Genomic DNA, 12,326 nt, shown 5'->3' with positions numbered 1-12,326 from the left:
GTTCCTGAAAAAGTTCCTGGTGGTAAGGAGTAATGATAAAAACAAACTAGCAGGAGTTTCCACTAGAGGTTGGGAAAGCTCTAAAAAAATGATTCAGTCAAGAAATGGCACTGCCCATCCCAGAATCAGAGATGATGACTGGTTCAGAAGAGCAGTGAAGGACTGGCCAGAGCTTGCTAATCCCCCATGGAATTCAAAACCTGAAACTTCTCCCCGGCTCTCACATCAAGTATCCCAACTCTAGGACTTGCACGTACGAGATGAGCTTCCTTCCCCAAACATCTAGGCTTACATGCACCAGACCCACGAGGTTGTAGCAGACTGAGAAATCGACCCAGATCCAAAACAGCAGTGTGCAAAGCATTCTGACTCTCGCCTTTCATCTTCCATCAACCTGGTCTCTGACTGTTCTCCAGAGCAGTGGTCTGTCTTGGAGGGGAGCCTTTACATGGCCGGTGGCCTGTTTGTGTTTGCTGCTCAAGAGATGTCCCTGATTGCCTGGCCTGGGTCCCAAGAGATGATAAGCATTGCACAGGCTTCAGGTTGATCACACATGTAGACGTCTCTGCGGTCTGACTTTAGACTGCTGGCAGTTTATGCTAAGAGCCCTCAGAGCCAGAGAGAGAACCAGAGACTTCCAGGCCTGAGCTGAGCAGTGCTCTAGTAAAAACAAAAACTGCCTGGGAGGTGGTGCAATGGATGAAGACTTAGGCATGAGATTGATGCTCTTTCTCTGAGTCTGGCTTCTAATCACGAATCTTGGTGCTTAATGAGATTATGCACATATGTAGTAAAGGGGTGGGCTAGTCACTTGTAAAAAAAAACTAATTCTGCAGTATAAAAGAACTAAAATGTAATATAAAAAGGTGGCACACATGTGGCAAGGCCACAGGTTCAAGCCCCCACTTTCAGGAGGAAGTTTCACAAGTGGTGAGACAATGCTGCAGGTCTGTCTATCCAATAAATATATTTTTTAAAGAGCATAAAAGGTAGAGAAGAAAATTCACTCAAACTTACCAGTTTGAAGTATGCTGTGCTAAGTTGTTACATGTATAACCACAAAGCAAAAACCGAGGTGCACAGTACATGAAAGGAATCTAAGCAAAGCACTTACGAAAGACACCAAACCACAAAGAGAAGAGGAGAAATAGAGGAACTGCAAAAACAGTGAGCAGAACAGCAGCCAGGACATGCCAGTTACTACTTTGAATATGAATAAACTGAATTCTCCAATCAAAAGACAAATAGTGGAGACTTGGGACATGGTGTGAGGCCCTGGGTTCATGCCCAGTCACTACTTTAACTAAAATAAAAGTGACTGACTAGAGGGGAGTGAGGGAATACACACACACACACACACACACACACACACACACACACACACACTGTTTACAAGATACTTAGATATAAGAGCTTATGGACTAAAAGTGAAAGAATGGAAAGACAGTCTCAGCAACCCAAAAGAAAGCTGCAGTAACTACAGTATAACAAAGCCTCAACTATGAAACAAAGACAGGAGTTACATTAGTACAAAGGGTTATGTTCAACAAAAAGATAAGACATTTGTAAAAAAAAAATTGTTCAACATAGGACCATCTAAATATATAAAGCAAATACTAACAGGTCTAGAGGAAGAAGTAGATAACAGTACAATAACACTGGAAGACTTGACTGCTGGCCAGGGTTTTTATTTCATTAGTTTCATAGTGAAATGACATTAAGTGGAACAATGGTGTTCAAGAACCAAAAGGAATATAATACACATAAAGTGCATGTGGGTCACTCTTAAGGATTGTGAAGCCAGAAACTAAAACTTGTCTGTTTTTCATGTAGCTTCATAGCCAGCATCTTTTCCGGTCACTAGGACAGAAAGCTAAAGAAATCACAGTATGTTGAGATTAAATAATATGTATCAAACAAGTAGTTGAAAATTTTAATCAAAGAGATTTTTTTTTAAAACCTTTGAGACAAATACCCAGGATTCCAAAGCTTACGAGATGTAGCAAAGGCATCTTAGAGGACAGTTTATAGTGCTGAATGCCAAATCAGGAAAGAAGGGAGATCTCAAGGAGCTGCCAACTTAGCCTCAAAGGACTAGAGAAGTATGGAGCTCAAAGTTAGGTGGGGAAAGGAAGTAACAAAGACTAGCCCATAAACAAATGAAACAGAAATTCAAAAGAATAGAAAAAAAAAAAACTCAACGAAACTAGCAGATTCTTTGAAAAATGACAGTTGTTAGACCCTTAGCTGGACTTAGCAATTAAAAAAAAAAGTGATACCACAGATTAAAGTGAACAGGCCAATTTTGTTTTCCCTGCTGTCTGGATGTGTAGAAAGTTCCTATTTGGTATAATTGTGTGTTATTTTGAGGATTTGGAATGCTATTATCATTACTTTATATGGAGAGGGGAAAAAAAAGGAGCATTCTGAACCCCCCCCCCCCAAATAACCCACACAATCATACCAAATAGAAATTTTGATTTTTTTTTTTAAAAAGATTTTTTTAAAAAGAAAGGGCCAGAGAGCTGACCCACTGGGTAGGATGCATGCCTTGTCTTGCATGCAGTACAGGTTCAAGCCCTGCCACCACCTAAGAGGGGTTGCTGTCTCGATTGGGGAGTGTTCGGTGTTTTGTACTAACCTTTGCAGTTAGCAAAGCAGCACAGGTGGGTTGCAGAATTCAGTCAGTGTCAGTGTCTAAGTTGATCATTTTGAATGGCCCACAAGTGGTGGTATAAATATAAATGGCCCTTGGCAGAAAAATGTTTTCCACCACTCTCTGAATGTGTCTGAACTGTAAGACTGCACATGCCTGAGACCCTAGCTTGACAAAGGGGAAAAATCATCAGAGATGGGCAGGCACCAGGGCACTGCTCTGCAAAGGCCTATCCACGTAGTATGTGGTCTGAGGACCGAGCCCACAGTCGACGTGCAAGGCTTGCACTCCCCCTGCTGAGCCACCTCACTGGCTTCAGGAACAATCTGTTATTGTTCAGTGTCGGACACCTGTACTACTCAGGAGCTATGGTGTCTGTGACCTAAGTCTCTCACTAGGCATGCCTTTACCAAACATTCTAAGAAGAATGAGGGTCATTTTCAGACTGCTTGAAAAAGCAGAGGAGGCAATGCTTCTGAACTCATTTTACAAGTCCTGCTTTACTGTGATATCCAAATCACACAAAGGCATGAGGAAACCACAGGTCAGTATTCCCAATGCAGAACGCAGCAAAATATTAGCAAAAAACTCAGTACCTCAAGAGTCAGTACACTGATCAAATGGGGAGTGTTCCAAGGATGCAGTGATGGCAAATTGTAGTTTAAAGAGTGTTGTGAGAGCAACACCACCAACTAACAATACAGGTTACTCGAGTATGTTCATAGACACAGAAAAAGGATGGCAGAACCCACTATCTACATATGATGAAGGATTTCCAAGCCTGAGGCCCCAGGTTTAATCCCTTGCACCACCATTTGCAAGAGCTGAGCAGTGTTCTAGTCTCTATCTCTCATAAAATATCTAGAGGCGGGGACTGGGCGGTGGTGCACCCAGCTAAACGTGCGTAGTATGAAGTGCAAGGACTCAGGTGTGAGTTTCCAGCTCTCTACCTGCAGGGGAGATGCTTCACGAGTGGTGAAGCAGGTCTGTAGGTGTCTCCCCCTCCTCAATTTTTCTGTCCTAATAAAATAGAAGGAGTCGGGCAGTAGCTCAGGGGGCTAAGCGCACATGGCGCAAAGCACAAGGGTCCCGGCTCCCCACCTGCAGGGGAGTCGCTTCACAGGCGGTGCAGCAGGTCTGCAGGTGTCTGTCTTTCTCTCCCCGTCTCTGTCTTCCCCTCCTCTCCATTTCTCTCTGTCCTATCCAACAATGACATCAGTAACAACAACAATTACAACAACAATGAAAAACAAGAAGGGCAACAAAGGGGAAAATAAATAAATATTAAAAAAAAAAAAAACATGGAAAAAATGGCTGCCAGGATCAGCGGATTCGCAGTGCTGGCACTGAGCCCCAGCGATAACCCCAGAGGGCCCCCATCCCATTTCTCTGTTTCTATAATAACAGTGTCCCTACTGCCAGCCTGGGAGGTGGCACAGTGAGTGACTAGGCCATTGGCCTTCAAAGCATGAGATCCTGAGTTTGATCCCCAGCACTGTATATGCTGGAGTGGTGCTCTGGTTTCCTCTCTCGTCTCCCATTCTTGTTCTTGTGTTACTAAATAAATCAGTCTCAAATAACTAAAATGTCCCTAATACCCAGAGCAATCTACAGATGCAGTGCAATTCCAGTGAGGCCAGGGGCTGATGAAAACCTAAAACCTCTGAGAACAGAGATAGTATTGCTTTCTCTAGCTTTAGCTAGGTCTGTGCTTGTTACCCAGCCTTTCACAGCAGACACCACAGTGTTTCCAGGTACACACACACACACACAAACCGTACGGAGATCTGATAGTGGGAATTGTGTGGAGTTGTACCCCTCTTAGCCTGTGGTTTTGTTAATGTCTCCTTTTTTAAAGAAAAAAAGAAAAAAAAAGTAATTGGAAAGCCAGGTTAGCACCCTAGGGGAGAGATGCCTTTTTTTTCCTTTTTTCTTTTTTTTGCCTTCAGGGTTATCACTGGGGCTCTGTGCCTGCACTATGAGTCCACTACTCCTGGAGGCTACTTTTACCCTTTTATTGCCCTTATTGTTTATTGTTATTATTGTTGTTGGATAGGACAGAGAAATTGAGAGAGATGGGGAAGACAGAAAGAGGGAGAGAAAGATAGACACCTGCAGATGAGCTTCACTGCTTGTGAGGCGACCCCCTGCAGGTAGGGAACCAGGATCCTTTTAACTCCTTGAGCTTCGTGCCATGTTTGCTTAACCCACTGCGCTACTGCCTGGCCCCCGAGAGATGCTTTTCTGACTGGGGAGAGACACAGAGGGTGCTCCTGGCAGGACCCCACACAGGGCAGCACTGACCACCTGTGGAAGGGACACGCACTGTGGAGAGTCCCTCAGCTGAGTGCTGGGGCTATCTGCAGACGCTCCTTTCTCTAAGAGGAATAATACAGCACATCTCTAGAATGCAACTTTTGTAAATTCTGGACATACCAAATGACTGTATCAGGAATCAATCTCTCTCTCTCTCTCTCTGCAGTCAGACAGTGAACACTTCCAGTTCTGTAGTATGGCTCTTTATTGTAATGCAAAAGCAGCCACAGACAATATGAAAATGGAACAAGGGCAACAAAAGGGAAAATCAATAAATAGATAAAATTAAAAAAGAAAAAGAAAATGGGACAGGGCTAAAATCCAGCAAAACTTGCCATTCTAGATGTGGCCAAGCCTCAGATTAAAATACAGTTAAGTCACTAAAGAAAAGAAATGTGGGGCCTGGGTGGTAGTGCAGTGGATTAAGCGTACATGGAGCAAGGACCGGTGTAAGGATCCCGGTTCGAGCCCCTGGATCTCCACCTGCAGGGGGGTCGATTCACAGGCGATGAAGCAGGTCTCTAGGTGTCTTTCTCCTCCCCCACCCCGTCTTCCCCTCTTCTCTCGATTTCTCTCTGTCCTGTCCAACAACAACAACAGCAGTGATAACAATAACAACTACAACAAGGGCAACAAAATGGGGAAAATGGCCTCCAGGAGCAGTGGATTCATAGTGCAGGCACCGAGAGCCCCAATAAGCGCACAGTAGATAGAGTGCTGAACTTAACTTGTGTGCGTGAAGTCTGGAACTCCAGCCCTGGCAGTACATGTGCCAGAGTCATGCTCTGGTTCTTTCTCTCATAAATCTTTTCTAAAATGAAAAAAGGAAAAAATGAAGTTGTGCTTTGTCCAAGGGAGCAAGAGTAGAGGCGGGAACTAAGGATTCACTGGAAGGTCAGTAACATAGCCTTCTGTAGTTTGTGTATTTTAATGAGCTGTGGAAATGCTTGAATGACTATATATTTGGCTTTTTATAACGTTTGGGTGTGGCCATCTGTAATATAAGATACTGAGAGAAAATTGCTGTTCTGGAGACAACCTAGACACAGTTTTATAGATTAATGGGTAAAGAAATTGCAGTACATCTACTGGGTGATTAACGTTTTATTACCACCGGGGTTATCGCTGGGGTTCTGTGCCTGCTTCATGAATCCGCTGCTGCCAGTGGCCACCCCCCCTTCTTTTTTATTAGATGGGACAAAGATAAATTGAGAGGGGAGGGTAAAGACGTCTGCAGACCTACTTTGCACTTGTGAGGCTTCTCCCTTGCATGTAGGGAGCAGGGGCTTGAAACCAGGTCCTCCCACATGGTAGTGTGTGTGCTCAACTGGGTATGCCACCACCTAGCTTCCTACTGGGCTATTTAAAATGAAATTTTGCTTGGGACACCATGGATGAAACTTGAGGTGATTATTGTAAGTGAATTAAGTTGGGAAGTGAAAGACAATTCCCAGATAACTTCATTCTTGGACTATAAATAACCAAAGTAAAGGGGCCAGGTGGTGGCGCACCTGGTTGAGGTACATGTGACAGTGTGCAAGGACCCAGGTTCAAGCCCCAGTCCCCACCTGCAGGGGGAAAGCTTCACAAGTGATGAAGCTGTGCTGCAGGTGTCTCTGTCTCTCACTCTCTCTATCCCTTCCCTCTCAGTTTCTTACTTTATCCAATAAATAAAGATGATAAAAAAATAACCAAAGTAAATTAATCACATTAGAACTCAGACACTGAAAAATCCAGTTAACAGAGGGGGAGAGAAAGATGGGTGAAGGTGGAGGGGGCCAGTCCTGTCACAGGAATGGCTGAGATCTTGGTGGTAGGTGCCATGGGGCTGGTTCACACAGGTGTGAAGCTGTGATTCTCAACTCTGAGAATACTGTAAATCAGCATTTGAGCTTAAAAATAAGTTGCTGTTCTAACCTTGATTTCATGAGGGGACCATTTTTTTTTTTTTTTACCAATTATTCACAAAGTATTTTTGTGAATAGCAAATCCAACAACATTAATCTCTTTTTCACTAGGAAAAAATAGGCACGGTGCCAGGAACCACACATGTTCCTTCTCTTCCTCTCAACAGCTCTTCAAATTGCTTTTTGTCTTTATTTTGCAACCAAGAAAAGTTGTATCACTAAGTGAAAATGCTTCAGAACCCACAGGTATTTTCTAAGTACACTGCCTCTGAAGTACACCGTTTTGATGCTGCCCAAATCAATTTCGTTTTAGATTGTCTTCGCAGCTTTACTGACTTAGAAGAACTTGATGAGACAGAGCTGTATATGTGTCACAAATGCAAAAAGAAGCAGAAGTCTACCAAGAAGTTTTGGATTCAGAAGCTACCCAAGGTACGTGGTTGAGCTTTAAATTATAGTACAGTCTCAGAGGGCAAGTGCTCTGTCACTGATGAAGACAAGTTGGTCTTGTGACTTTAGTTTCTGTCCCCATCCTAAATCTTGTCTCAGAGTCCTCTGTGAATGCATGAGGAAATGGATGCTGGTCAGTTCCCAGAGGGGAGCGGGTGTGACTGTCCCATCAATAAGGCCTGTCTGACCTCAGCTGACAGCCTCCAGTTCAACTCCGTTTTGCCGCTTTCTGCCTGAACAGCATCCCAGCTCCAGGGTCAGAGCTCAGATGCTCGTCCACAGCCAGGTTGCTGCCTTCCACTTCTGACCAGCAGACTGTAAGCTGGAGGGCCCCGTGGCCCTGCCTGGGCTTTACAGCCTCCGAGTTGCTCCCAGCACAGGAAGCCCGAGCACCCACTAGGTCACTGACTTGTGACAGTGGCTGTTAAAGCATCCCAGCCAGTCACCAGACAGACACGGTGGCCGGTCCTCATGGAACTGGGGTCCGGCCTGGTGAAAGGTGGAATGCTCTCGTTCCTCAACCTGGGAGTTCTTCAAGCCCAGGCCTTTATTACTATTATTTTTCAATGGAGGCTTCATTTCTTTGACATGACTGATTAACTCATTGGCTGCTGCTGATTAACTCATCTGCCGGAAGGACAGGTAAGACTTGAAAATCCAGCCACCAGTCACGTGGATGGTCCTCTGACAGCCAGTCCCATCCTGAGGTGCAGCCGGAAGTCACCTTGGGTAGAGTACACTCTGCATCTAACTAAGTCTAACTTCCAGGAGCCAATGAGGAGGAGAGACTACACGTGGAAGGAAGCAACAACAGGATTAAAGACCACTCAGAACACTTGAGGGATATTAGTACCAAATACCCAAGTTTGACACCAAACATTGTCCTCTCTCATCCAGGTGCTGTGCTTACATCTGAAGAGATTTCATTGGACAGCCTATTTAAGAAACAAAGTTGACACATACGTAGAATTTCCGCTGAGAGGCCTAGACATGAAATGCTACTTGCTAGAGGTAAGATGGCTCTGTGTCCAGCGGGGTCTGCATCAGGAGGGCGGAGGGGGGAGGGAAGAGACCCTGTCACCGACAGCTGTGCTAACAGTCCTTGGGGTGCCTTCTCCCCTGCGCCCTAGCCCGAGAACAGCGGCCCGGAGAACTGCCTGTACGACCTCGCTGCGGTGGTGGTGCACCACGGTTCCGGGTGAGTACTGTTGGAGGGCAGTGAAGACCCCAGAGTGCTCCCCCCTTTTTAATTTGTGGGCACTGGGCCTCATGCATGCATGATACCACCACTTGGGCATCATGTCGTGGGCCAGTCTCCTCATGACTTTTTTTTATTTGGAGAGGAGGCCAGGAGACACACTGAGCACCACACCATCATCCGGGGAATTCCCCTGGGCTGTCTTGGTGTGGCATCAGGGCTGGAACACAGACCCTGTAGCTTCGTGCCACTTGGTAATTCTTCCTACAACCTGGACTCAGACACATTAGAACTGGCAAAGCAGAACTTACTCTTTGATCATGTTGTAAAGAATGTTCCAGAGCCACTGTTGTGAAAAGAAACATAAGATGAAGACTGGCTCATGTGAGACAAGCAGAGTCCAGTCAGTTGACAGTAGTTTCCTTCAAAGTGGGGGCTTATTTCCTCTAATGGGAAATCATTTCATCTATTTAGATATTTAAATAACATTTTTTACTGCTTTCCCTCTTCTAAGTTTGTACTCAGGGAACATACTGGTCTGTTAAAAGCCATTTTATCACCAGACCTGGACTACTCTACTGAGGCGAAGCGGCGTGCACACTGACAAGTCTTCTTTCTGGGGCCAAGCAGGGATATGCCTGTGAGAGCGCACATTACCATGTGCAGGGACCCAGTTTGAACCCCTTGTCCCCACCTACAGGGGGAAGCCCCAGGAGTGGAGAAGCAGGGCTGTAGCTGTCTCCCTCCCCCCTCCCTCATCAGAGAGGGGCATGTGGCCTCCAGATGCAGAGGAGTCATGTGCAGGTACCCAGCCCCAGTGATGAAGCTGGCGGTACTGAAAAAGAGCACGGACACCCCCTCCTCTCAGAACCTGGCAGATACAAGCCTCCAGCTCACAGGGCTGTAACTGCAATGCTCACCGCAGCTCTACAGAGCCTGCTTTATCCTCTGAAGATTGTGGGGTCCTGCCTTTGGGTTTGTAAAATTTCATCGGATTGTTACCATGTGGGGGACACTCTTAAAAGATGAGCTTCCTGAATTCATCTTCCGCATACTTGAGCTCTTCTCACCATTTCCTTGTTTCTGAAAACTAGGCCTCGCCTAGCTTTCTAGATCACCAGTAGAATATCATCCGTGTCCAGCTGGAAGGCTAGCTCCCCTGAAATGTTTTGTTGTTGTCACATCTTCCTGATAACTCGCCTTTCTAACAGCCTAGTCTTGTTTCTGGCTGAAGTATCTTCTTGAAACTGAACTTCACTTTGGTTTCTGAATGAAAATCCTCACTGGTTGTTTTACTTGTTCTCCCTGGTATTTCTCTTCCCTACTTTCCCTCCCTACCCACAAGAATTTGATGAATTCTGGTTATCCTTTTTTTTTTTCCTTAAGGATAGACACAGAGACAAGAGCACTGAAGCTTTCTTCCGTGTAGTGTGGCGTGAACCTGGGGCACACACATGGCAAAGCGGCACACTGCCCAAGTGAGCTATTTCACCGGTCCTTGGTTATTTATTCTGATACATGAGATGAGTGATTTTTTTTTTTTTTTTTGCCTCCAGGGTCATTGCTGGGGCTCGGTGCCTGCACTACGAATCCACTGCTCCTGGAGGCCATTTTCCCCATTTTGTTGCCCATGTTGTTGTTGTTAATATTGCTGTCGTTGTTGGATAGGACAGAGGAGGAAAGAAAGACCCCTGCAGACTTGCCTTACTGCCTGTGAAGCAACCCCCTTTAGGTGGGGAGCTGGGGGCTTGAAAGTGGATCTTTACGCCGGTCCTTGAGCTTTGTGCCATGTGCGCTTAACCTGCCGCACTACCACCTGACCCCAAGTGATTGTTTTGATGAGGATTTTCCTAGCAGCTAGGCTGGGGGGTTGGTGGTGGTGCAGACTTTCAGAGTAGGCTGCTTGCAAGTGATGGGGTCACGCTGAGAGAGAGAAGCCCGGGGTGTTGTCAGGACAGGAAGGTCTTCCCAGGAGGCGTTGAGAGCCTCAGACGTGTACGTTACTGCACGGCTGCCTCCCCTGCCACCCGTTCTTGAAAGACAGAAGGGGAAAGCAGAACAGCCCTCCACCGTTCTTGCCGCTTCCCTGTGGTACGGGACGGAGCCTAGAGCTTCGCATGGGACATGAAGCGGGTGCCCCAGATACCTTCTCAAGCGCAGGTGCATCCCGAGTCTGATAGGCTGCGTGGCGCTCCGTTTCCTGTGCTCTCACTGACCTTTGCTTCTTCCTGGGTTGCCAGATCCTTGGCCGTCTCCATTAATCTACTGCCACGTGGACACTACTCTTCCTGCTATAAAAGCCTCAACTCCTGGCCAGCTGGTGGCAGGCACACTTACTCTTTCCCAGTATCAACCTGTCCCTTTCCCTTAAGGAGTTTCAGAAGGAAACAACCTGCAAACACAACCCACCGTCTCTAGGGCTCATCCTCTAATTACAGTACTTGCAAGATTATTATTAGTTTTTGTATAACCAACAGACTGGCTAGATGGTTGTTTTGAGGAATTTCTAGCCTTTCTCTCTTGATACTGGGTGCTGGGAATCCAACCTGGCTTTTCTTTGATCTTTGGCCTTCTGCTTCCAGGGTCGGCTCTGGACATTACACAGCTTATGCAACTCACGAAGGCCGCTGGTTCCACTTCAATGACAGTACTGTAACACTGACTGACGAAGACACCGTTGTGAAGGCAAAGGCCTACATCCTGTTTTACGTGGAACGCCAGGCCAGAGCCGGATCGGAGAAACTTTAATACCTCCTTGCAATCATTACTCGTCAACTATGCCGGACAAACATTTCCAATTTTCCATAAATACTTGATCCAAGATCTGATTTCATTATGCACTTTTCAATGTCCTACTTTGTCAGTGGTAGTGACTTAGTCCACATGGGCACCAACTCTTTTTGTAGTTCTACCAGAATTCTACCAGAAAACCTCAGCAGATGTTTTGATTTGCTGCTTTAGTTGTAATTCAGTTTTTATATGTAGTTTTGAGAACTTAGTTCTATTTGACTTTTTATATTGTTTTCCATTCTCACTCGGAGGCACATTTACATCAGTGCTATTCCTGACTGTGCAGGGCCCAGGCTGCCTGTAGGTCAGGGATCCCCCCTGAGACCTCAGCAGCTGCACAGTCTGTTCTGGCAGAGAGAGAGAGAGAGGCAGGGGGCCTCCTCCAGCTCCCTGCCACAGACTTCATCAAGTACTTTATCTGCTGTGTCTTGTCAAGATTTCTTTTGTTTTCATGGGGAAGACAGGAGCAAGGTCCCCAATGGAGCAGATTACCTTTAGTGCTAAAGTTCTGTGACTCAGCTCTGTGGGGTGGGAGTTAGGGGGGGAGATGCAGCCGCCTGCAGCTGCCGGGTAGACACGGCTACACTGTCCTCTCACTCGACTCTGGGCTGCAGAACAAGCCCGAAAATATCTTACTCTACGAGTAGCGTTTCTCCTCCTGAGTTGAGCAGTCTTTGTTTTAAAATTAAGAATAATAAGCAGTCTGGTACCAGAGCCCCAACTAAAGGTGGCGATGATCCTGCCACACAGGTCGGGCGGCCCAGGGTACACCCTGCTTCCTTTCCCTCCCTTGCCCCAGCCATTGCCCCTTCCCCCATCCTCCTCCAACTGTCTCTGGAGGCAGGACATACTTCATGTTTGCCAGGCGTTCTGTCCGGCTTACTGTTTTCTGTTAAGAGCAGCTGGTGGCTGCCCTAAGGGGGTGTTGGAAGGTGCAGGGCAGGCATGGGGCCGTTTCTGTTTTACTGTCAGCACAGCTGCCAAACCCTGTAGCATAACTTGGAGAAGC

The 12,326-nt window shown here is 46.3% G+C and overlaps 1 protein-coding gene across 5 annotated transcripts in view; it reads left to right on the top strand.

Moving 5' to 3' along the window:
* Positions 1 to 11,355, top strand: part of USP3 (ubiquitin specific peptidase 3) — an 86,476-nt gene extending 75,121 nt beyond the window's left edge. For all 5 annotated transcript variants that reach the window (XM_060174333.1, XM_060174335.1, XM_007533997.3 and 2 more), the window contains 4 exons: positions 7,193 to 7,311; positions 8,227 to 8,340; positions 8,460 to 8,527; positions 11,110 to 11,355. In XM_060174333.1, the coding sequence (XP_060030316.1) occupies positions 7,193 to 7,311; positions 8,227 to 8,340; positions 8,460 to 8,527; positions 11,110 to 11,275 (467 nt within the window). In that variant the 3' untranslated portion in view covers positions 11,276 to 11,355. The remainder of the gene's footprint in view (positions 1 to 7,192; positions 7,312 to 8,226; positions 8,341 to 8,459; positions 8,528 to 11,109) is intronic.
* Positions 11,356 to 12,326: the final 971 nt, after the last annotated feature.

The sequence above is a fragment of the Erinaceus europaeus genome, chromosome 16, assembly GCF_950295315.1.
Source record: "Erinaceus europaeus chromosome 16, mEriEur2.1, whole genome shotgun sequence".
NCBI classification, from domain to species: domain Eukaryota; kingdom Metazoa; phylum Chordata; class Mammalia; order Eulipotyphla; family Erinaceidae; genus Erinaceus; species Erinaceus europaeus.
Note: the sequence above shows the minus strand (reverse complement) of the source record. Positions and strands in the feature narration are given on the sequence as shown.